We start from the raw sequence: 26567 nt of genomic DNA on the forward strand, positions 1-26567 counted from the left end.
GGGTATACTTTCACAAGTAAGTGTGCCTCTCTTTCCATCTCGCCTTCATTATTTTCTATCGTGTTCCTTTATTTCCGCTACAGTTACACCGCCAGCAGCATTCGTTTGAAGTCACCCATTCTCTCAGTGCATGAAAATCTATATAATGATGGCAGGGAAATGTTACCATAATGGTATCGTATCATTGTGCTTCATTGCTTATAGCTTGAGCGAAAGAAAAGGAAAAAAAAAAAAGACTCCCATTGAAATGCAGTTGTTTTATTCTGACTGCGTTCTAGTAATGGAAACATACTTTATATATTCGGTTGGCTCATTTAAAACCCTGTAGCTAGTATTGATCATGCAGACCTAAACCCCGCTTCCTCTAGTCTCAGATGTTATGTGTCCCTTTTAAGTTGGTGAAGACCTGCGTTATGTGTATTTTTTTTAGCAGAAAGTGAACAAAATACTCTACCAGAGAAATGGCTTTGCTGCAATGTTTAGGAATACAACATTTTCCTAAAATACAGCGGCATGCTATTTGACACGTTTATCCATTTAAAAGTATCTTCAAGCGATCATCTCGTCATTACCTAAGGCTTCTAATGCAGAATAAGTAACATATACACACACACACACACACACACACACACACACACACACACACACACACACACACAGCCATGGCTAGGTGCGAAGCCAAGGTGTACATTAGGGGTTCAGGGTGGATCGGCAAAGCTTGCAGATAAATAATCGAGTAGAGAGAGAGAGAGAGAGAGTGAAATCACCGGTCAGTGCTGTTAGACCGATGCTGCCTGGAGATGGCTAGGGAGAGAAACGGCCGCTCACACTCTGTCCGCCATCTTTCAGCTCCACCAGAGACCTCAACCCCCTCCACCCCTCCTACAACCACCCTGCCCCTTAGTGAGTATGCCTATCCAGAAGTGTGCGGTGTCTGCAATAACTCCCACAACCCAACTCTCTCTCTATCTCTCTCTCTCTCTCTCTCTCTCTCGCTCTCCCTCTCTCTGTCACTCTCCCACTCTCTCTCTGTCCCCCTCCCACTCTCTCTCCATCTCCTGCCTGGCTTCCCCAGCTAGCGTAGCCTCTCTCACCATTATCAATGGCGCTGCCACAGAGACGTAATGTAGTGCCGTGGAGCAGCATCACATTTCTGTTGGTGATCAAGATAATGGGTTTTGAAAAAGACAGAGCACACTAAGACAACAACAACAGCAACAACAACAACAACAACAAAACACAGCCGTCACACTCCTAGCTTTTTTGCTAACATTATGCTTTAGGCACTCATGAATATCATCCCCCTAACATAAGCCTGGCGGCCCTTCTTTTAATTGATTCTCTTGTTTAATATTAACGGGAACGCAGTGTGCATGGCTGTACACAAGCCATGGTGGCATCAGGTTCACAATAACTCGCCCCGATTGCGGTGATTTTCAAATTTGGATTGAAAACTTTGATCCTGTAATCTGTTTGCTCTACGTTTGGATATTGCAACATGTCGGGCCAGTCTGACATAAGCATAACTCCCCTGGCAGCATGCCACTGTGTACGAATATCAATAGAAGATGTCGATTCAAAAGAAGGGACCCCCACCCCACCCTGCAACCGTAGCAACTCTGTTCTAGCAGGCTTGGTAGTTGTAGTTCTCTCACCCCTTTGTCTGTCTTACACATAGAGGTGAGGGTATCCGGGTGTTAGTGGACAGTCAGCAGCTATGATATACAACGTCCATTATGCCCACCACTCACCTACAGCCACAGAACAGACACGATATGCGAGGAAAGGCATCCATTGATTTTTTGATCGGTTTTACTTTATCAGAATATAACGATGTCCGATGTGGTGAGGAGGCGCATGGCTTTATCCCAGAATGATTTTGATTAAAGAAGGGGCAAAAAACTAAACAGTGTAGCCTTTGAACAATTTTCTGAAAGATATTTTCATTCAAATTTGAAATCCAATATTTTAATTATATAGAAGTATATATTAAGTATAACTTTATATTAACTTTATATATTAAGTATTTGGTTGGAGGAATGACAATGGGTAGTGGGCATTAAGAAGTGAACAAAGCATCGTCATAGAGCAGTCAATTAGCAGCAGCCGAAAGACCTAGAAAAAACCAAGGTTACAGGAAGCCGAATGTGAGAAAAAAATCTAACATTGGTGAATGACTTCCAATTAAAAAGTAATTTAAAGTTTTCCTCATGAATTTGAGGATCTATTTTTAATTAAAGGCAGGTTTATTTTCCAGAAAGCAGCTGCACGCAAAAACAATTTACCCAACAAAAAACACCCAACATACTTTTGGATTTGTTGTGTGGAGTGCATGTGTATGGAGTTATCTGTGATGCTAATGAATCCTAGCTAGCTGTCTGCCCTCTTGTGTGTTGGTTTGATACAAAATCTAACCGGGAACTGACCTTGTAGCCGTAGCCTTTAGTGTGTGGATGCTAATACCCGTTGTACGTGCCGTTTAGCAACGTCCTTGTACTGACATAGAGTTGACTCCTGGGCTTGTTTCACTAACATGAGCATTGTAAGTATTTATTGCTGACTCATTTTGTGGTTCTTCCCACAAAATGTGCATAGTATTTTGAGTGTGATGTTTGTTTGATCCAAATATTTGGTCGGTAAGTAAACGCAATGTTGAAATGTTTTACTTTCATACTTTTTTAATGTATTATGAAGAGTTTGATGCAGCTGTTGCAGAGATGCTACCTAACACAATTGAAAAAAATGTATGAACTGATGTTTATTATATCAAATACACACATGTGACACCTGTTCAGTATCTATTGCAGTTTATTGTTTGGTCTGCTCTACTGTACAAGTATGTGGTGCACCACGCACCTAGCAGTCATACTTGTTCTAAAGGAGACGGGGGAGGTTAAATCTTACAAATGATTTGAACCAAAACCTTCACACTGATGTTAGTCGTTTCTTCCCTAATCCTCCATCTGTTCATCCTGTTGTTCTGCAGAGTTGTGTATCATTGCCAACTGTCGCATAATAGGCAGCTGCATCGCCTATTATGCAGACTTCTCCCTGTTGTATTTATTCACCCCATGGCTTTTTAGGCATAGCTGGCACGGTTCACAGTTATACTTTTCAGGATGATTTTATAAATCTATACTGGATTTCCCATATTGAGGTTTCTTGAATTTTCAGACATTGCTCTCCTAAACAAAACCAGGAATTCCAAGTATTATAATGATGTGAATTGATAAGCGATTGATGCTGGATGTATGGCGCAGTCCCAGACGTTTGTATGTTTGTTTGTAACATAGCAATAACAACAAATTATTAACTGTTTAGAATTAACTCAACTCAACGTCTGAAAATGCACCATACATTTAGCAGAATTGTATTTTTTTTATTTTTAAGAGATTAATTCTATTTATGTACCTCTTTATGTTTTTTGTGTTCCCGTAAATTTTTTGTCATTTTTGTCATTAACATAATTTTCGTTAATTACCCATGTTTACATCATTTCCCATTTGTTTTATGTCTTCCATGTGACCCTCCCCACCCCACCCCTCCCTTACCTTTCAACCAATCATGTGCGTGCGTTTCATATGACTTTGTCATGTGGCCCTTGCATGGTGCTGATGATGTCGTCTTCGCTGATGAAAAGCAGGTAAAATCATTTTGCTCAGTTTAAGAACTCAAAACCACCCCCGATCATTTAGAGCCCATTTAGAGCCCATTTAGACATATAGCGTTAGAAATGACAATGGCAACATCATTTTTTTATTTATTATCATGTAAAACATTCATTTGCAGTCTAGATTATAGTCTAGAATTAATTTATTTTCCTTTTTTTGGCACCCTGCACTCATCTAGTCCATCACCTTTGACATTGCCTCCATTTCCCCCTCCAGTCATTTCACTACCAGGTTATCTCACTGGACAACACGTCGTCCATCTTACACGCACTGAACTATAAGTCCTTTCTGCTGCCCACCAGTGCCTTTCTATTTGGCCACAGGCTAGTTTGAGTTGGAGGAAACCGAGGTAGCTCAATCTGTCTCAAACATTAGGGATCACCCTTTGAACATCGCACTTGCAGGTTTTTCGGAATGATTGCCACAGCCTGCATCGCACGCACATCTTATTTCCCTTTTTTCCATGTGTGCTAACCCTAATCTCCCCTCCTCTTTCCCTTAACCTTTTTTTATCCCTTTATGAACTAATGAACTAACTGCACTTCTGCAACGACTCCTTCACTGCATGTTGACTCAGCAGTCCAATCCGTTAGCATGTTTGTTCTGACGTCGTCCTCATTTGTGGGCCTCTTATGTTGTTCCCATGTTGGGATGACTGTTTGATGAGATATTTGACACATGGGTGTCATTCGCAACACATCTGGGGTGAGGGTAAGGGTGACTATATATTAATGACCGAGATGAAGTTGTAAACAATTATTTCTAATCAGTGTCATACTTTATGCTAATCAATGTAAAACGTGGAACAGAAGAGAAATGGAAACTGTGCCACATTAAAACAGCATGTGGAGCACATTTTTTAACATTATGTGATATGTGTGTTTGATGCCTGAAATACTTTATTAGTACAGTTATTGTTGCATCAGATCACAAAAAAATATGCATCATAAAAATCAACTTACTTTCCAAATCATTGCAAAAAAGAATAACAAAGGTGTGTTTACACGTAGTGCATGGTGATGAGGCTCATGTATTTAACCTCTCTCTCTCTCTCTCTCTCTCTCTCTCTATTTCGAGCTCTCTCTCACTCTCACACAGGATCCATCTTGGATCCTGTGCTTAAGCGATCGTGACAATCATGAAAAAGCCTTATTGCCATTCTGTAATTCTGTCTAAAGTCACAGTTTGACTGCTGCTCTATATCCCTAACTCTATTCTTTCCAGCTCTGGCATCTGCCACTGCTTACTCCAGGAGAAAGTCCGGATTGCATTTTCAACAGATTGTAACCCTAGAATTGGCCCGTGATCAAAAACGATCAGAGGTCCCCATGTCTATTTATATTTTTTCAGTGTTAACGGATTTTGATGATGCAGAGATAATTAAGGAAAATGAACCATTGCGAAAAATCATTACGAAGAACCATTAAGTGCTTGAGAAGAATTAATGTTTTCCCCAAAATTAACAAATATGGAAATATGTCTGATTGCTCACTAAAACACAACATTTCACATTCCCGTAGAATTGTAAATCATGCTATGTGTTGTGTGTTGTTTTGGTTTAACAATACTCCAAGCTACACAACACCAATCATTCTACTTCCAAAACAGAGTGATACATTGGAAATAATTGCAACATGTTTTGGCCAGATTGCGAGTTTCACATTCTCTCGGCTCGCTTTTCACAAACTGTAGCTCATATAATACATCTCCATAGACTACAAAACATTAATGGGATGCAGGGGACATACTGTGTTTACAAATGTAAATGGAACAAACAAATGTAGTGAAGAAACAAAGGCAGAAATAATCCAATGCTTACCACGCGTACGCCTTGATAATTAGATTCTGCATTCATGGTGTCGGCCCCTAGACCTGAAAAGCGCATCAATTGGAGAGCATACAAGTGGCATCGGTACACAAATTCTGATGTGTAATCACACCCCTAAGACACACACACACACACACACACACACACACATATAGCTTTTGACCTTTCTCGTCTCCAGACTGCATTAACGTTATTAGAAGTAATAGAGTAACACATCCAATCAAGATACCCAGACTCATTATCTGCCGTGGCCTTTCATTATCCCAGAGGGGCCCCGGGGCCCGATTAAACAGACGCTTATTGAGAATAATGCCCTGCCTGCTCACATACATCACACACGTGTAGATAGCTGAGCGACCCCGCCAAGAAAATACCAATGCTCCCAATTTGATTTGATTTTGATTTGATTTGATTTGATTTGAAAGGGACCATGTGCAATTAAAAACATAAATGTAAACATTTGATGCATTGCACCAGAGTTAGCCTTAGGCTAATTTGCATCTGCAGTCCCCAGTAAGTCCCCAGAAATTTGAAGACCTTTCCCACCTGAACATAAATTGTCGATCAGTTTGGGGATTGTTTTCGAAAAATAAACAAACGTTTGAATTGTTGTATATAAAGGCGACGGCAAAAAGTATTTAAAGGCAACGGCAAATGACCTCACAGTTTAATTACCCAAAACAGTGTTCTATACATATTCAGTCAATCAGCTCACGTACACCGATGGGGATTCTTATTTTCCCGCCAATCACAGGTCTCCCACTTTGATTGGTGGAAAATAAAGAGATGGAGGCCGTTCTCCCTCTGCTCCCTCCTCATGCTGGAGAGAAAGAGCCCTGCCAGCTCATTCAACGCTAATATTAAAAGTGACAGGTGAAAGATGGCTTTCATTATCTCCTATTCCTGCCAATTGATTTAGGAGAAGAGGGGTGGGGTGGGGGGCTGGGTTGCGGGGGGATGTTCTGTTTCTCACGATTACACTTTAGCGTCCACTTTGTGGTTCAAGGGACTAATCCGAGTGGACGCAACCTTTAAAAGTCTTGATGCGTCACGACGCGATGAAACGCATCCTTGAGTTTCTGACAGATTGTCCTCTGCATTGTGCGTCTTTATTGGAATACCTGTTAGGCCGCTTGACGAGGACGCGTGAAAAAAAACAAGCAATCAGATCAAAACCCACGGCCGCGGATTAATTGACATTGAGGATGGCATTGGGTCCCATGGGGAATGTTTAGTGTGAAACGGCTGTTGGCTAAAGACGATTGTCCCTGTTATGATCTGCCCAGGGGAACCCAGTGCACCCAAGCTGGAGGCCAAGGTGCAGAAGAAGGGTAACGCCCTCAAGGTGAACTGGGTGAAGCAGGATGACGGAGGCAGCCCCATTCTGCACTACCTGATCAGATACAAACCCGTGAGTATCCCCGGGGCGGACCGAGAGAGGGGGGGTGCCCAAAGTGGGCGGGTTGTTGCTATCGTTATTGCAGTGCTTTCACTGAGTGTCTGTATTGTTAAACTGCATTAGCTCAGTCATGACGGGCCGACGTGTGTCACTCTCCATCATGGCACTCTTTAAACGGGTCATACCTGTATATGGTTATGTGTCAGGGATATTGTCGAGTCATCTTTAACTCATTGTATTGCATTCACCCATTGATGTCATTTGAGGAGAAAATGAGTGTGATTTAGATTTGAATGCAAAAGACTATCTTCATGTATCTTCAGATGCCCCCTGGCATGTTTTGTTGAAAATATGCATAACACGACTCTGTTGCTCATCAGGTTCCACATTAGTTTTCTTCTGCCTCGATGGTGGAGCTAAAGGTATGGAACTCATTGTGTCTCTGTTTCTCCCTCTCGCCCTCCCTCTCTCTCTCTCTCCCTCCCTCTCTCGCTCTCTCTCTCTCTCCCTCCCGCCCTCTCGCCTGCCCGCCCTCTCTCTCTTTTTCTCTTTCTCTCTTTCTCTCTCTCTCTCCCTCCCTCCCTCCCTCCGTCCCTCCCGCCCGCCTGCCTGCCCGCCCTCTCTCTCTCTCTCTTTCTCTTTCTCTTTCTCTCTCTCTCTCCCCCCCTCCCTACCCTCCCTCTCCACCCCTTCCCTCCCTCCCTCCCCCCTGCTCCCCATCCCTCCGGTCCCTGCTCCAGAAGCACGTGTCCGACTGGAAGCCTGAGATCAGAATGCCCTCCGGCAGTGACCACGTGGTGCTGCAGCCTCTGGACTGGAACACTGAGTACGAGGTGTATGTGGTGGCCCAGAACATGCAGGGCAAGTCCAAGCCGGCCATGGTCTCCTTCAGGACAGCCACGCAGCCCACCGCCATCCCAGGTATGCTCCGTTATTAACCCCCCCCCCCCCCCCCCTCTAAAACACACCAACCAAATGGCACGCTGAGGCTGGCACCCCCCCACCCGACAGAGTGTCTCCATCTGGTGGGATCGAGCACAATCCAGCCAGTCGGAACTGAGCCTGGTCAAAGCTATTGTCCTTCTCTGGGTGGAGAAAGTCGATTTTAGCCGGGCTGGGCTGGTAATGATGGAGGAAGTCGTCGGTTCAGTTGTTATGACCGAACAACCTTTGACCTTTCGGAACACCAATTGAAAAAATCCAGAAAAAAAAATAAAATAAAAGCTGTATCCTCTAAAGTCCTCTGAAACGACCATAGTCTGGACCACGACTCATGTTGACGTCATGAGGTCCTCGGATACGATTCACTCCCTCACCCGCCCAGCTTTGGTGCAGTTCAACTTCCAATTGCCCGGCCTTATCAGGCTTTGTTCTCCCGGCCCTAAACTTATTGGAGAATAGCTTCTCCGCTGCACCAGGTGAGCCGAGCCTAAGCGCATATTATCCATCAGATGTACTCCCACATTTCACACAGTCTGCCTCGGCGCTCCTGCACCAGGGGCAATCCGCAGTGTGCTCCGGCTCTGTTTGGTGTGAACACCTTCAGTGTGTTATTTGGGGACTGCATATTCTATATGTGTGTGTCTATCCATTCGTCTTTTTTCTCGATATCTGTCCTGTCTGTCTCTGTGTGTGTGTGTGTCTGTCTGGCGTCTCTCTCTCTCTCTCTCTCTCTCTCTCTCTCTCTCCCTCTCTCTCTGTAATGTGCCTGGAGTACCTGTGGGGAGGTAGCCCTTTGGGCCCTTTTGCATGGCGCAGTGCACAACCAGATTGATTTGGCTAATCGTTTAGCAGGGACGCTACGCAGGCAGCCTCGGGTGCATGGTGCATTGCAAGGAAATCATGTTATGTTATTATTTTCATGCGCTCATCGGGGCGAACGACCATAATAGCAACGGGAGGTTTGGATCACGCAAAATAGCACAGGTGTAAATAAGTCACCTGCCTTTTCTTTAGTTTATTTGTGTATTTGTTTGTGTGAGATTGCATACGTGTGTCGTAAAAACCGCCTCGGCTGCTGTTACGACCCCGGCTTTATTTTTAACTCCGAGCCATGAGAAATGTTGTCACGGATGGGTGTGTACTCAGTTGTAGCGCACACACCCTAATAGTGACAGGGCTCACAGCTAGAAGTGGTTCAACACTTCTGTGGGTTGACTTGGTGCTACATTATAATTTATATTGCAGAAGGTAAAGTATTTTCGCTAACGGTTTGTTTTGGGCTTATTTGGGGGGTGGGGGAGCGGTAATTCAATTTCTGTAAACAACGTGTCGTTTTATTTGTGCATGAGTGATGAGTCCTTTTGAATAAGTAGGTAAGCACACAAGCGCAAAGCAAATGTTTTGATTATTTTTCCGTAATCATTTTCACAATTGGCCCGTGTTCTCTATCAGAGACTCACAAAAGCAGTCCTACAAGACAAAAAATACAATGCTGCATGTCAATGAAAGAGGTGCAAACATGAAAACATATCTATAATGATTATGGTTATAAAGTGTTGGTCGAAACTATTTCTCTCAAGGACACCCAATATAACCACAATCCAGCCCATCCAAATCTCCCAAGCTACAGCTATAGATTCATATTGACTCTGTTTTGTTTTTAGATATATTTATTTTATTTTAAGTTTTTTTTACTTGGGCTAAGCAGTTCAGGGACATGACCTTATGAAATGCCGGTTGTTTTTGGTTCTTTTTTGCATGGCTATTTGAGGGCATGCCATGACGTGGTAAAAATACTAAACCAACAGCCCCCTGTTCATGGATATCAGGTTCACATCCATGCCATCTGCTCCCTTTCCAATGCTTTGTGGCTGATGACAATGTGACCATTTGAAAAATATTAACATCTTGTTTGTATTTTGCATTCAAAAATTGGCCCTTCCTCTTGTCTTTTTTTTCTGAATAATCAACCTACCTCTTTCTTCCGGTAACTTTCCATGCATGCATGTCATGACCCATCCTTCACACGTGTGTGTGTGTGTGTGTGTGTGTGTGTGTGTGTGTGTGTGTGTGTGTGTGTGTGTGTGTGTGTGTGTGTTTTTCTTCTAACACACACACACATACTGCACTGAGCCTTTACTTGCCTGAATTCAGCCTCTGATGACCTTTCAAACTTTTGTTTCCATGTTCTGACCTGTTGTTCAATCTTCTCTCTCTCTCCTTCTGCCCACTGTTTGTCTCTCACCCATGCCCCCCCCCTCCTCTCCTCCCTCACTCTCCCCTTTTTCCTCCTCTTGTCTTCCTCCCCCTCATGTGGGATCTTATCCCTGACACACACACACACACACACACACACACACACACACACACACACACACACACACTTCTTCCTTCTGTGCTTACCTTTTTTTCTATTTCTGCTCTTGATGTGGCATTCTTTTCAATTTCACAAACACACAAAACCCACGGGATCCATTCCCTCCATTTGATGTGATTTATTTGTGTTATTTCTCTGTGTGGTCTCCGTTCTCGCCGGCGACCTCAGCCACCCTGGGCTGCTCGTCCCTGGTCTGCAACGCCGCATCTATCCTGCTGTCCGTGGTCACTGTCTTGTGGCTCTCATAAACTGTCCCCCACGACACACACTCACACGCACACATGAGCACACACACACACACACACACACACAGGCACACACACATGCACACAGCGCCCAAGAGGAGTCTGGAAGAGCCCACCAACCCCACACACACACAAATCCCACCATGCACCTCCTCACGACTCACACTTGACCCCCACCACCACCACCACCACCACCACCACCACCACCACTTCCGACTCCTCGGCCAATCACGTGATTGGCTCCCCCCTTTTTTCTTCTTTTTTTGTTGCCTATCTTGACTCCTTGTGCTGCCACACACAAGAACGAAAGAATGAAAGAAAGAAAGAAAGAGAGCGAGAGAATAAAAAAAAAAGTAATGCCACGTCGAAAAGTTGAGAAAAATACAGAGTCATGGCATCTGTTTGGTCATGAAGTCACACAGGGGGGGGAGCGTCATCGGGAAGTTGTGCTTTCGGTTAGTTTTTTTAATTCCTTATGATGCTTATGATTGTTTTTCATATCTTTTAATATTTGCGTAGGGAAACATGCAGCACTGTTTTTTTGGTTTTCTTTTCTGTTGTCAATATCACACAACAGAAGTGGTTATACTGTCATGGAGACGCTAGCACTGAATCAGAAGACACTGCTGATAAGTTAACACATGAGAAATGCCTTTGATCTTCAGAGATGTGGCCAATTTGAGCTATTAAACCGTTACCCGACAACGCCCGCATCCCCCAACGTACAAATTGAGGAAAATTTGCTAAATATTACAAAACACAATGAGTCACAATGAATGTGTCTCAAAACGACACTCATTTGTTGTGTAATTAAAACGTCCATCACCGTATTCCCCAGTTCGCGTTATCGACGGCAGTACACTGAACCGTGGCAACGAAACTTGCTTGGTGCTAACTGGTATGGTCACTGGTATGCTAGCTCCCATGGCCCATACTCCCTGACATCTAGCCGAATCTCACTTATGAGTAGACAGTGTTTCTGTCGTTGAGACGCTTATTCATCTCAGCCGCAGGACCGAAGACCCACACTCTCTCGACGTTTTAGTAAGACACACCTCCAAATATCAAATACAGGTTGTTTGTGTAACAACTTACGCCTTGCGCTCCGATCATCAGAGGATTGATCGCCAGACCTCATTGGTAATGGTTATCGGCGACCGATCGTCTACTTTCTGGAGAGGTGCTCTTTTGACCTACATTAATTCCTCCGCACCGCCACGCACGGCCCAAGTGTGAACAAGGCAGACGCGAGGCGTGATGGCGGTGTATTCATGAAGGCGCAGATCCCCCTCTCTGAAGTTCTAATGGCATTCTGAATATGCTAATGTGTGTTAATTAGGTTACGCGGAGTGTGTCCACAAAACACCGTGCCTAGTCTCTGGACTTTCTGTTAGTTTTTGTTTATGTCTGTTTTTTCTATCCACACATTCAGGCTTGAAAATGTTAATGGTCCACAAGGTTAAAATGAGGACATGCTACGCGAGATGAATTAATTGCTGGTTGTGATGATGAAATATATTTTTTTCTTGTTGTGTGTCATAAGATTGAAGTCCATTATTGTAGAGAGAGAGTGGCCTGGGACTGCATTGTCAGTTAAAAGGAGATGGTTGATGATGAGAGAAAAATAAAAGAATCAAACATAATGTTTTGTGACAAAGTGTACATAATCTTTTAAAAGGTATTCTCCGATATTGTCGATGCACACTCATTATTTTGATGCTTTACGCTCTCTTTTTACCTGACAGAGCATATCTGGAACTTAACGCTTTAGCTGTATTTCATTTTCAATAACATGAAATTATTATATTGAGAATTATTTTGTAAGTACATCTCTGTGTATTGCCATGTATTCATTGTAAGTATGAATAAATTGTGTTTCTTTTTTCTTTGAGGAATGACGTGTATTTCCGAGAACAAGTGTACACATTTAAATGTTTCTGAGCGCGTGGAGATCAACCTCCTTCCCTTCTTTTCACTTGCTCTTCCCTTTTCTATTCTTCATTTGACTGTTGAAGTTTTGCGATCAATGCGATATAATGTGTGCCCATGCCATCTTTGGTTTTGTTGAGCTGGGGAATAGCCAGGTTTATGGCTCTCAAGCAGTGAAGGAACAGTCAATGTTTTGACTCAAATACCCATGATGCACTGCGCCACGAGCGACTGTGATCAGAACTTGTGAACTCGTGAACACACAGCCACACTAGTTAGCTAGTATAACGCCAAATAAGGTGTCACCTTGCCATATCTTCATTTTGTGTTGGAGGTATCATTGATAAATATATTATTTATTATAGTTTTCCCATATATTGTAATATACAACCTAATCATTGGACTGATGGACTGGGATGTGGGTGCATGTGCATAATGTACTGGACATCAATGTAGCTCTTATGCAAGGATACCCAATGTCTAGAAAGACACCATTGCAGGCTATTTCCTAATGTAATACCCATTTAAATCCTGCATTTCCCTCACCACTGGTGTTTTTGTAAAGGAATGAGAAAACTGTGGATATGATAAAGTCAAGGAGCCAAACGCTTATCAGTGTTGTTTCAATAGGATTTTGTTTCCCTTCATTATTATTCATACTTTTTCAGCTTCATTTCTACAACTGACTTCCATCTCTCTAAAACCTCCACCATCTGCTCTGGAATAGCCTCAGTCCAGGTGCGTGCCGTCCATATGGGCAGGTGGGGCAGCGAACTACTTGCAAAAGCATGCTATCAAAAAAATAGTTCCTCAGTAAATCATTGCTCCAAGTCTATTTTTAATAATGTGATTGTCACATTAACTATCTATAGTTTCTGTAGGCTTTCCGACTATCACATTTTGGATGTTGTGGTGATTCTAGTTGAGTTTAACATGTCATGCAATGTTGGGGCAGGGCAGCTCAGCGGCCGCGTTCCTCCGTATGTTTATCGCATAACCCTGCAAGCTGCAATAAGAATTGCAATCCACGCCTATGGTCGTAAAGTAGTCTGCCCCATGGTCATATTCTAGAACTGTTGTTGTTTTAACTCTAATTATTCCGCCAGTATCTTTCGTCGTTTCTATATCAGATGCAGATATGGCGAGTGGTGTTGCACCTGTGATGAATAGTGTTGAGTTTCTGTTAAGAAACCCATTTGAGAGGTTAAAATTGGAAGAGAAGCCATCAGACAACAGGACAAGGGGATTTATAGACCATGAGTGTGAGTGATGTGAAGCCTATATATATATATACATATATATATATATATATATATATATATACGTATATATATATATATATATATAATACAATATCATATATGTATATAATATGTAAATATTAAAAAAACATGTAAATTGTGGGTGTGGTCATACGCCAATAGTTTCTGCCCCACTGAAATTTAGGATCACCGCACGCTACTGCCTCAGTCTAAATCAGGTATCGCTGATTAGGAATCTTTTAATACCAGACCGAGGTGCAATCCCCTCCCTCCTGCCCAGATGCACAATCTTTTCTGGGTATCCTTAACAACCAAGAGTGTACTGTGAAGCTAATCTGATTTTTTTTTCAATGTTAGTTCCATTATAATATAATATAATATAATGACATATTATATGTCATTATATATAAATTATATAAAAAAATATATAAACTAAAATTAACTATGAAATGAAAATAAAATAAAACGCAGGGGCTTAATTTGGTAATTTCCTTCCATCAAAATTGTGCAAGGAAAGATATTGATAGATATTAAAATTATTATAATTTATTTTCTGAAAGTGTTTCAAATATGTTACGCCACCGGAGATTTTAAGTGTTGTAAAGATGCAAAATGTGCTTTAGGATGGCCTATTCACCGTCATGTTTCCAACATATATTCAGGTAACGCCTTATGGTCTCCCTGCAGAAACATGTCAACAAACAGTTCAAGAAAAGCTGTTTTCCAAAAACCGACACATACAAAACAGCTTTCGCATATGCAAACATTTTTTTCGTTACTGCCACCGCCACCTCGGGAGAGATTGCATTCAGTGTGTCCTGAATGCCTGTTGCTAAATCACAGGCTTAACATTTCAAGATAAACCTTCTCCCATGTAGCGGCGGCGGTGGTCCGAGGCTACAGCCCACCTGGGGTACAGAGGAGCTCCTTTCAGAACCAGGGCTCTAGACTGGGCTTGGGCTGTGAAAGCCTGACAAGCCCAAAAAAGAAATATTCTATACTCCATGCTGACACTCAGATACGTGACTGCTCCCGTTCCGGGGGGCTTACACGCCACTGCGACAGCCTTCCTCTGCACTGTTGTGAGGGGGGGGGGTGGCGGTGGAGGTAGGCTATGGGGTGGTGGGTTGAGAAAAAACATGGCACATGATTTATCACACCTGTTAAAATGTAAATGAAGTGAACGGCAAAAGGAATAAGCAAGGGCCCGCACGGCCACCCTGCGTGTGTGGTGTCTCACTCTCTGCGTATGTGTCTTTCTCTCTCTCTCTCTCTCTCTCTCTCTCTCTCTCTCTCTCTCTCTCTCTCTCTCTCTCTCTCTCTCTCTCTTTCTCTCTCACACACTCCCTCTCCCTCTCACACTCTCTCTTTCTCTCACATTTTCTCACACTCTCTGGCTGTCTCTCTCTCTCTCTCTCTCTCGCTCTCTCTCTCTCCTCTCTCTCTCTCTCTCTCTCTCTCTCTCTCTCTCTCTCTCTCTCTCTCTCTTTCTCTCTCACACACTCCCTCTCCCTCTCACACTCTCTCTTTCTCTCACATTTTCTCACACTCTCTGGCTGTCTCTCTCTCTCTCTCTCTCTCTCCTCTCTCTCTCTCTCTCTCTCTCTCCTCCCACTTCCACCCGGTGTGTATCGGGGGATGGCGCGACGGCTCACAACACTATTTATTTTGCCGTTGTTGTCACCGGCCATCAAAAAAGACGGCAACTTATTTATTTTCTTCTTCGGCGGCTCAGCAGTGCAAGTGCATACTGTTATGCTGTCACACACGGCAGGCAGCGTGAGGGCAGCGACCCACCCATGCTTTCCCCCTCCCCCCACCGGCTCCAAGTGAAGCAGAGGCGGTGGTGGACCTTAATGCTGAGCTAAACACACTGACTGGGCTGGTGGGTTGGAAGGATTTCCTAGTAAACGCTGTGGTTTGGTTCAAGGCCCCCCCCCCCCCCCCCCCCCCCCAGGGGCCTGATGCTGAGTACAGAGGTGTTATTGTTGGACATGATTAAACAGCTTTCACCTGAGGAGGAGAAACTGCAAACCTCACCGAGTCAATACTCACACTCCTGGATGGAGAGGGAAAACATCTCAACGCCTTTTTTCAGGTCCCCCCTGTTACAGAGCTTCTGTGGAGGAGTCACACGGTGCATTTGTTCCTGTCATTGTAGATTGTCCTCCGTTGATTCATTTTGTTCAAAATGCAGAATGTTATTTCGGCTGTAGCCGACAATTCAGGTCAGATACAAATTTGGGATTACATTAAACATGGGCCAATCTCTACTGATCTCACAAGAACCTCATAACCTGGCAGTGTGCCTATTAATCTACAGCTTTATGTGTATGGTTATGACTCTAATGTGTATTGCGGCAATTTTCCAAGTTTTTCTCAAATGGCTCTCTAATACGTAGATTACTTTCTGTATTTGTCTTCTGAATAACTATTTTGAAAGCACTTTCGTGAGGACCACGTTGGAATGTCTGGATGCCAGGAGTATTTTTCGATGTTTGTTGAGCAGCACGGATATAAAGAGCTTAGCCTTGAGCGTCGGCCCGCAGCCCTTCCGTCTGTTGACCTCCCAAATGAAAGGTAGATCCATTCTAATAGACTAGCGTTGGAAAAAGGGACGGCTAGGGAGAGGGTATGGAGGAATGTTTTAAATGTGTGTGGAGGTTTGCTGACGTGCCAGATGGTAAATGTATTCAGAACAATTTCGTTTTTTTTGCTCCTGTTTTGGTGCAGTGTGTTTTTTTTGCGTTCCTTTGGGTTTTTTCATGAAAAAGTTTTCTAATGATGAAGGAAGTTTCCGCACATTGACGTTGCAATTATTATCGCGCACGTTGAAATTAACCGTTCATCTTTATGTTATTGTATTATTTTGTATTTCCTCTATTTATTGATTTGAAATTGATTTGAAAAGATGTTGCAAGTTTGAGATTTGGTAAGTAGCTGGTTGTGATCCTTGCTGAAAACCACTAACAAGACAGGCCTAACATGATCATGAAGACATCAAGTCCCATTTTTAGAGACAACTAAATTAAAATGTTTTCCAATGTCTTCGGTTCCCAAGGTTTCAATAGAGAACAGGTCCCATTGCAGAATAGAAACAGCTGTCTATTATGCAACCAGGCAACAATGCATTGACTTGTAAAATAAAGGATAAACAAACATTTGACACAACTGTACATACTTACATGTCATCTTTGGTTTCAGGAAAGCATAATTTGCTGTTAGGAAAGCATAATCAAAACAATGCCTTATGCTCATGTCTGGAATTGGTTGCAAACTTATATCCTGGGTCAGGTGGAATGGATGATTGTGTTGTTTTTGTCCTCCACTAAATGCTCAAGGGCTGCCATTGGTTGCATACTTGGATGTAAATTGCACAATGCCTCTCCTGGGCTGCTGCTGGTAAATGGTCTTTGAAATGCATGTGCTGTTTTCATATAGATAAAAAATGTGTTGCCTACTGCATCGACGCATTTGAATGTCCATGCCAATGTCGCCGCCATTTACCATTGAAATTTTCTTCTTAAGGTGCTTTTGTCAAGCTTTCCTTTTTAAATTATATGATTGATTGTGGTAGATTATAGTAAATTGTAATGTAATATAACAAATAATAATCCAACAAATCACTCCCTGTACTATAATATATATAGCATTTAGTATGTAGTCAAAAGTAAGATAAATACAAGCATGTAAACCCGTGCTGATGTTTCCAGTGAAACATAGAAGACATAACTCATCTGGTCGGCATGCTGTTTGCTTTGACCTGAACATTATGACAACAGCACACCAGAGGTCATTTGTTAAACTCCTGCGGTTGGTCTATTTATCGACCAACCAAGGAAGGGGTGCAAGGAAATCATCTTGGAGAGTTGTGTGGCCTGTGAAGCACTGAACACAATTGTCCTGTGATTCATGGATTCAGTAATCAGGGCTAATAACTCACCCCTGATTTATTTTAATTTATGTGGTAAACATTTTTGTCCACGCCCATATTGGAAAACACATTTGAGGCACATTTGATGAAAACTGGATGTGCTTCTGGCAGGATCACACCAAATCCTCCTTGGAAATGGCTTCCACATAGTCAGTCCTCCTGACACAAAAATGGACTCGGTTGAAACAACAATGGCACATTTCATATTGTACACATTCTATACAATAAATGGCATGTATAAATAATTGATCAAGCCATGCATTTCTCATGAGACATTTCATACGGCCTGTTGCATGTAATGTGCAACTTTAAAACCATATCCACACTAAAGGAAATAAATTCCTTCAGGCGATGCACTACTGGCATGCAACATGTTTGTCCCTTTCCCGTTTATCGTTCATCCTTTACCCGGGCTCTTAGCACATCACTTGTTATTCGCCGATTGGATGCTGTTTGTGTTTAAACATAGTGATTATAAGAATGTACGCGACTAATGAATTCTTGTATGAGCTGCAATGGAAGCAAGCAAAGGCCTCAAGTGTGTGCGTATGAGTGCCGTGTAAGTAAACGCGCTGCTGGAGAACATTAGATGATGAAACATCATGATTTGTTTTCTCTCCGTATCTCTCCTCTATAACGAACCACACGCCTTGATCGTTGAAATTGCCAAGATTATGTCATTAAAGCCTGACACCTCTCCACTTATTCTCCCCATTTCCCATCCATCTATCTTGCTCTCTCTCTCTCTCTCTCTCTCTCTCTCTCTCTCTCTCTCTCTCTCTCTCTCTCTCTCTCTCTCTCTCTCTCTCTCTCTCTCTCTCTCTCTCTCTCTCTCGCTCTGCTGTCCCACTTGGCTCGCCTTGTCTCTCAATGTATCTGTCCTTCTTTCCTCATTTCCTCTCTCCTTTTGTTATCCCAATGCATTCTTTTTTTTTTCTTTCTTTGTTCTCCTCCTATTGTCATTTGCTACTGTGTCTCTTTGCTACCCTCCTCTTCATCCTCCTCATCTTCCTCCTCCTCCTCCTCCTCCTCTGTCCCTACCTTGATCTTCTTCATTCTCTTCCTCCTCCCGTCTCCTCCTTGTCCTCCTTTTTCTTCTTCTTCCTCCTCCTCCTCCTCCTCCTCCTCCTCCTCCGCCTCCTCCTCCATCCAGAAGTGGGGGGCTCAGGCCTGGGGACGGGCGCCATCGTGGGCATCCTGATGGTGGTCTTCCTGCTGCTGCTGGTGGGCGTGGACGTCACCTGCTACTTCCTCAACAAGTGCGGCCTGCTCATGTGCATCGCCGTCAACTTCTGTGGCAAGACGGGCCCCGGGGCCAAGGGCAAGGACATCGAGGAGGGCAAAGCCGCGTTCACGTGAGTTCACACACACACACACACACACACACGCACACACGCACACGCCACTGCGTACACACAGACACGCCCGTAAGGGGACTGAAGTTCATGGTGAGGAATCGAATGGGAAACCAGTACATGGAAAGGTTTGTTGGTTACTTTGTCTCTGTGTCTTCTTTGTGATATATGGAGAATAGGATTGGCTATGCCATAGCACGATATTTAATATTATATTTCCGAGAAGAAAGCGAGTGAGAGACACAGGGGAGCACGAGAGAGACGTTGAGAAACGCAGGGGAGCCCGAGGGGGAGAGACGTAGAGACACAGATTGGAGAAAGAGAAGGAGATTGAGAGGCACAGTGAGAGAGAAAGAGAGAGAGAGATTGAGAGACACAGTGGAGCGAGAGACAGTAGTATCTGGGCTGTGGCGCTATTGATGGAGGTGGGCTGGCCGTCATCAGCTGGCCTCAATTGTATGTTCACACTCACGCTCATGTTCACGCCCACGTTCACCCTCATGCTCACACTCGTGTTCGCCCTTGTGTTCGGAAAAAAAAACAGGAAAGACGAATCCAAGGAGCCCATTGTGGAGGTGAGGACAGAGGAGGAGAACCCCCCCACCCAGGACGGAGGTGCTCCCACAGAGCCCAGCGAGACCACCCCTTTGACGGAGGCTGAGTGAGTACCTCCGCCACAGCCAGGGGAACCAGGCCCATCCACCACCCACTTACAGCAGAATAGGTCCCTGTGTTTCTATGGATATTGTTGTTTGTGTGAACACACTCATGGTAGAAATGAAGCCTATTGCACTGGTAGGGCACAGTGCCCGAGCCCCATTTGCGGGGCAATTTCCATATAATGGTAGCGGAAATGTGGTGGTTAGTTCAAAGAACTCAACTAAATACTCCTGGGTCGGTTCAAGGTTTCAATCGCCTGGTCCTGATTCATGTCAGTAAGCGTGCCTTTCATTGATTTGGTCTTTTTTTTTTTTTTTTTTTAAATTTATGAATTTGTCGCTAACTATCATCACTTGAACACCAAGGCCTCGGTAACACTCGCTCTTTGTTCTGTCTTCGCAAAGAGTCTTTGTTCTCCCGTAACGCACAAACCCCTCTCGATGCACAACACTCTAAATTCTCTCTCGCTCTCTGCTCTCCTTGTCTCTCTCGCTCTCTCCTCGTCTCTCCTTGGGTGATCGCCCCCCCCCACTTACTCCTTATTCCTCTACCACCACCACAACACCCTACCACCACCTCCCCCACTCCCCTCACATCTCCTACCCACTCACCCCCCCCCCCCCCCCCCCCCCCATCAGGCCCACCAGTCCAGACACTACTTCCCCGGTGGTGAACTCGCTGCCCACCGCTGCCTCTAACTCAACCCCCGGCGCTAGTGAACGCTCCGCCGCCGCCGCCGCCACCACCGCCGCCGCCGCCGCCGCCGCCGCGGTCGAAACCGGCAAAAGCGCCGCCGAAGCATCTCCTCTGGCTAGCGCGGGGAGCGAAGATAGCGGGCCCGCTCCGCCGGGCGCTACGCCCTCCGCCACGCCCGTCGTGGGCCCCCTGGTGGACCTGAGCGAGAGCTCGGGCGTTACCGAGGCGCCGAAGGCGGTTGCCGCGGCTACCGCGGCTACCGCTGCCTCGGAGCCGGACGCTAAGACCGCTGAGCCCAAGGAGTCCACGGGTTCCCCGAGCGCTGCTTCCACCACCAAGGCCGAGTATGACCATCTCCATGTCCAGCCCCAACACAACCCACCCCCCCACCCCCACCACCACCACCCCCCTGCAACCTCACCCCATACGCCGCCCCGCTCGGAGGCTGCGGCTCTCATCCGTCTTGCTGACATGCAGAGGTGGAAATTCCAGGTCTAGAAAGTAACAGTCCTCTCTTGATTTTTTTGAAGTTGCTATTAAACTCAACACGACAGAACAATAGCCGGGTTGGGGCTGGAGCACAGCAAGGCTTTATTGTTTTGTTTGTTTTTATTTACGGACCTGGAATTGACCACCGCTGAGCACCGATCTTAAGAATGTCACCAGTGTCCATCTAACTTCATTGCCCCCCCCCCCACCTCCCATCCCCTCCTTCCCAACCAATCACAAACAATCATCAGCAATCAACCAATGGAAATCAAACTGTGTGTGTCAATAGTAGCAGACTTCACGTGTAGTAGCAGACTTCAGCCCTCACGGGATTGCAATAATGCGCTCTAATTAAGGTGGCATGTACTTGACAATTTAGACAATTTAATGTAATCTGAGTACTTTGACTACTGGCCTAATTACTCAGCTAACCTGGCGATAATTAGCGTATCATACTGATTAGAAGAATAGTGATTAGTATGCATTTAAATATACTTCTTCTTGCCACTCTCTTTCCCGTAGTCGATTAGCAATTCCAGCCAGTGTTGCTTCTTCTTCTCATTTCTTTCCAGCGAGTTCCTGCCATTCTTTTCTTTCTTATATTTCTTAAATTTTCGCAGTTGAAAAAACGAGGCAGGCATCAGGCATCCAACTGTTTACGAAACACATTGATCATTGGCTGCTTACCGTTGTTCTCCAAGAACAGATGAGATCAAAAATAGATAAAAAGTTGTTTTGCTTTAACTTTGACAGGCCAATTCTCAGTGTTATGTTTTATACACCTGATTACGCCAGCAGGCCGATACACCGCTGAACAGAACAACACCGCGTGGATCTCTTCGTCTGATCGCAGCTCCCCAACCTCCGCGGCAACAACGCATTTACCTTTTTTGTTGACATCACTGCTGGCTTCTTATCCCCTGACAACTGACGACTGCGTCTGTCTTATGAATTATGAGTGACGCAGCTCTGATGGTGGCGGCGGTGCTAAATAACGCATGAATCAAACTAGACTTGGTCATGTGGGGACATTTATCTTTCTAACTCTAGGATTGAAGTGCACTTTCTATCTCTGTGATCACCCTTTCCCCTCCCTCCCTCCCTTTCTGCCCCACTCCCTTCCTCACACTAACTCTGCATTTCTCATGTCAGGATTTAACTTATGACATGGCTTCTTGTATTCTCTCGCCAGTAATTCTGCAGGGATGATTCAGCCTTCGCTCGTTTTTAAAAATGTAACATTCCTGCTCAGTTTTACTGCTCCAAACTTTCCGAAATATAAATATAACTCCTGAAATATTAACCAGTGGCTGAATTGCACAACCCTGCCCATATAATGATGTGTGACAATATACCAATAACAAACTAAGTGCTTGCATGTGAGTGTTTCATGCTCACCGTTCATCGGCAGACACTAGGAGAAAGAAGTGTCGGTGATTTGTTTTTCTAATGATACATGAATCACAACCGCTAAATGTCAACACTAGTTCAGGGGCTGCCTCTTGTTGATATCTCTCTCTCAGCCGAGGGCTATGTTTGGCAGAATCCGCCAGAGTAAGATGGGTGTTTGATCGCAAGAATGCTGAGGCAGCTCCAAGTTTCATGCTGGATTTAAGAGCACCGCTCTCAGAAACAAACTCTCTTTGAGTGTGTTGGTTTGCAGACTCTTTTTTTTCCCAGGGCATATATTTACTGAGACAGTAGGCTGCATTCTGTTTGACCCACATACACACCGACATGCACACTCACATGTGTTCAAACACACTCACTCACTCACTCACATACGCTCACACACGGTATCTCTTCCACACATACATACACATACACACACACATATATATCAACAATATATAAACACATACACATGCATACACGCACAAAATGCTGCAGCGGAATTAAGTGAGATATTGCTCCTTTTGGAGTGACCACCAGTCTTTTACCCACATAGATAAGCAGGCAGACAGACAGGCAGGATTTTAGGTAGCTATATTGATGGTTCATGGGCTAGATACGTTGGCTTGGAAAGCCCACCTATTGAAAAGAGTGTCGTTTTATGATTAGAGGTGTAGCATGTAGGATTTAGTGGCATCGAGTGGTGAAGATGCAGATTGCAACCAACTGAATACCCCCCCCACACACACACACACACACACACACACACACACACTTCGACGACTTAGGAGAAGGTAGGGTGGCCTGTACCGTCCTGTGTACCTACGTACCTAACCCATTATACAATCATATAAAAACATACCCTCATTAAAACATTCTTATGAATATTCTACTACATGTCAGTCCTGTCCGCCGGATGCCACTTCATTCCAAACAATGCACATTTTATATGACTTGACGTTAAACAACAGGCCGTTTAATCTCAAAAAGGCTAAATACTTCAAAACCAAACTGCTGAGACAGCGTGCGAAAAAAAAAAATCTACCGAACAACTTCCTAACCTCGGCTAAGTGATGAGTGTGCAGGAAGCTGCCCTGGCGCTCAACTTCCTGTGCTATGCGAGGGTTTGTGGTGCGGTGCCTCTTGCCAAACTCAGTCGTGCTCAAACATGGCCAGGAGGGATGCGGCTGTAACAGGGCCCTGTTAAAATATTTACACCAGCTCCTCTTTTTTGGGACCTTCCTTCGTTTTTTTTTTTATTTATTTATTACTCTTCCTCGTCCTCCTCCTCTTCCTTTGCTGTGATGTGTGAGGTCATGTCCTGTTGGGAGTGCTAGGGCTTTACAGGGGGAGGACAAATATGTGACTGGTGTTGTACAGGCGCCACGCCGTTGTTAACAGAAAACAGGCGGCGCTAGGAGTTCCTCTCAAAGTTTGGTTTGGACACACATGCGCGCACGCACACACATATAGTCCCACAAGCACATACACACACAGAAATACAAATGCACACAGAAATACAGACATGGACGGAAAGACACGCATAACACACAAACGTGGACACACACACGCACACACACGCATACACACACACACACCCACTCTCGCTCTCCTCAGCGGGTATAGATAATAATTATAAGTGGATATTGATTCTCTGTACTATAGCAACACAAGGTGGTAAGGCAGGTTCCCAGTGTTGCAGGCAGCCATGTATTAAAGAATGGTCTGGACAGTTTACAAGCAGGGGGCTAACACAGACTTCCTCTGCTCGCCGAAGCAAATCAGAATGTGATGAGATACACTTTGTCAGATTGAGGAAAGTATTTTGGATGTTATAAAACACATCGCAGTTTGCATCATATTTTTCATGATTGCATTTGCACTAGAAAAATGTTTTTTTTTCCCTTAAGCCCCCTTTGAGACATGGTTCCCGGTGGATGACATGGCATAACCTTTGAGACACCGCATCTGATGTTCACTATTCACAAACGGATGGATGTCCACAAGTCTGGAAGACTTCCGTCCTGCGCCCTCTTACACGTGGCATAGCAACACCGGAATAGATGGGTCAATGGACATTCCATTGGAAGGCAATTAATGCAATGCTGGAATGCTGGATGCCAGCTGCCATAAAAAAAAACCTGCGGGCCAAGAGGAGCTCTCCCTTATCTCGGAACCCGACCAGTTTCCCAGCCGTCATTGATAACGGAGCTTGTTTGCAGACAAAATAAGCTGTATTGATGTTGTCATCGGATCAACCGAAAAGCATCGGAGCATTCAATAAACAAACCGTTGTGGATTCAAAAACGTCCTCAGCGGAGCCTTGTGATTGGTTCGCTCGCCCCCCCCCCCCCCCCCCACGTGAACGTGTCTGGTCAGACAGAACGAACCCTGGACGTGCCTCTACGGGCGATGTGACTGCTCTCACTCACAACACAGCCATAACCGGCAGTTACCGGGACATGTTGTTAGGTCTTGAGCTGACAATTTGCCCCGCTGCAGATTTCCCTGGTTATCGATCCCTGTTGCCTTTCACAAATGACCCCATGGAGGAAATCTTCCAGCACTTGGAAGGACAATACTGCAAAGTGTGAAAGGGGGCTTAAGAAAGCGGTTGATGCCGTGATTTGAAAGCGGGTTGTATTTTGTAAAAACAACGCCCTTAAATTGGCCTCCGCCAACGTCAACAACAATCATCCACGATAAAAATGTTCCTGCCGAATGACAAACACAGCCTTTTATCCTTGCGTCCAGCTTGTAATCCCACTTGTCGCCGGTTAGGAACACCGGATTTACGGCTGGGTTCCCCCTGGTTCTCACCGTTCCACCCCCCCCCCCCTCTCTCTGGCCATTGTGCCGCTGCTCTTCCTTCTGCATACTGTACCGTATGGCCTGGCCCGTCCCCACTCCACCGTCACATTGTTTGTGTCAAAATAGCTTGGACGTCCGTGCTCTCCCGAGTCCATGTCTGGCCCGGATCGAGAGCCACGATCCCATTATGTGTGAAATGCATTCAGTTCCACCAGGACACAAAATAGAGAGGAGACAAACACTCCATTCATGCATGTGTTTTTAACTCTCTCTCTCTTTCTCTCTCTCTCGGTTTCTTTCTCGCTCGCTCTCTCTCTCTCTCTCTCTCTCTCTCTGTGTGTCTGCACACACACATGCACACATAGACACACACACACTTGTTATTTTCAAGTGGAATGTATCCTCCACAAAGAAGTGCCACAAAAAAAGCAGCTGAAATGTTTAGTCTTTCTGAGCATACACAACTGAGGTAGAAATTGAAAGTGAGGCAAAAAGGCAATATGATTACAGTGCTCAGAGACGCACTGTGAAGCAACAAGGTTATCTCATGTGAATGTTACTAAGGCAACAAAGATCATTTGTATTATTTGGTGTTTTTTGTACTGTGAGCAGATGTTTTCGTTTTTTGCTTTAGCATTTGCTTAGCAGAATAATCTTGCCATTTGTATGCCCCATCTCCTTCCTCTCTAATCTCTCGCTCCCTCCCTCTCTCTCCCACGCACAGTAGCAAAGTGGCGAACGACGACAAGGCTAACGCTAACAATGCTATCACCAAGGAGGCTAACGACAAGGAGACGAAGGAGGTGAAGGAGGTGGACGTCGTGCCCAACTCCACCGCCGAGGTGAAGACCGTCCCAAACGAGGCCCCCGTTGCCAACGGCAACGAGAGCAAAGCCTAACTCCTTCGGGGACCCCCACCCACCACCACCACCACCTTAACCTCCACATTGCCTGCACCTTCTAATTCCTCCAACAGTGTTTAATGTGAGCAGGTGTGGAGGAAGAGGAGAGGTTGGAAGTGGAGGTGGAGGACGGTGGCTTAGTAGGGTGGGGTTGGGGTGGGGTTAGGGGGAGGCTGGGTGGTAGGGGTTTGGATTTTTGGGTTCGGGATACGGGGTGGTGGGGCTGGGTTTGCAAGGGAAGTCTGAAAACCATGTGACTTCTCTAGGATACACAACAACAACAATAGGGACAACATGGGGAAGGCAGATAAATAAGTTGACAAAAATGCATGGTAAAAAGAAAGGCCGGAGAAGTAAGAACGATAAAAACAGCCTTCGGTTTCCACAGCGGTGGTGTGCTGCACACCTGGGTGCGTTAGATAACGAGGCGGTTGACTGCCTTAGCGCCACTTATCGCTCACCTCTGTACCCCCTCGTTGTTTGTCTCCGCGTGTCTAGGAAAAAGGGAGCCGTCGAATCTTCTAGTCTGCCCGCTTTTTCTCTCTTCCTTTCATTTTGTTGTTGTATGCTCTATTATATTGACCGGAAAAGGGAAAGCCACACCGTTCGGCCATTAGTCCATCGTAGCTTTAGGTCAAACTGGGTTACTGCCTTTTGCCCACAGTCATTTCTATT

At 44.8% G+C, this 26567-nt stretch overlaps 1 protein-coding gene across 3 annotated transcripts in view; it reads left to right on the plus strand.

Moving 5' to 3' along the window:
* ncam1a (neural cell adhesion molecule 1a) overlaps positions 1 to 25889 on the plus strand; it is a gene marked incomplete at its 3' end in the record, with an annotated part of 163244 nt that extends 137355 nt beyond the window's left edge. Inside the window, exons 14-20 of one of the 3 annotated variants that reach the window (XM_084473851.1) lie at positions 2 to 16; positions 850 to 903; positions 6786 to 6910; positions 7639 to 7819; positions 18741 to 18942; positions 19487 to 19603; positions 25715 to 25889. In XM_084473851.1, coding sequence (XP_084329977.1) covers positions 2 to 16; positions 850 to 903; positions 6786 to 6910; positions 7639 to 7819; positions 18741 to 18942; positions 19487 to 19603; positions 25715 to 25889 — 869 coding nt within the window. The remainder of the gene's footprint in view (position 1; positions 17 to 849; positions 904 to 6785; positions 6911 to 7638; positions 7820 to 18740; positions 18943 to 19486; positions 19604 to 25714) is intronic. The other 2 variants (XM_084473849.1, XM_084473850.1) reach the window with 2 other exon arrangements.
* Between the last annotated feature and the right edge of the window lie 678 nt (positions 25890 to 26567).

The sequence above is a fragment of the Micromesistius poutassou genome (genome assembly GCF_964030765.1).
Source record: "Micromesistius poutassou genome assembly, chromosome: 10".
NCBI lineage: Eukaryota > Metazoa > Chordata > Actinopteri > Gadiformes > Gadidae > Micromesistius > Micromesistius poutassou.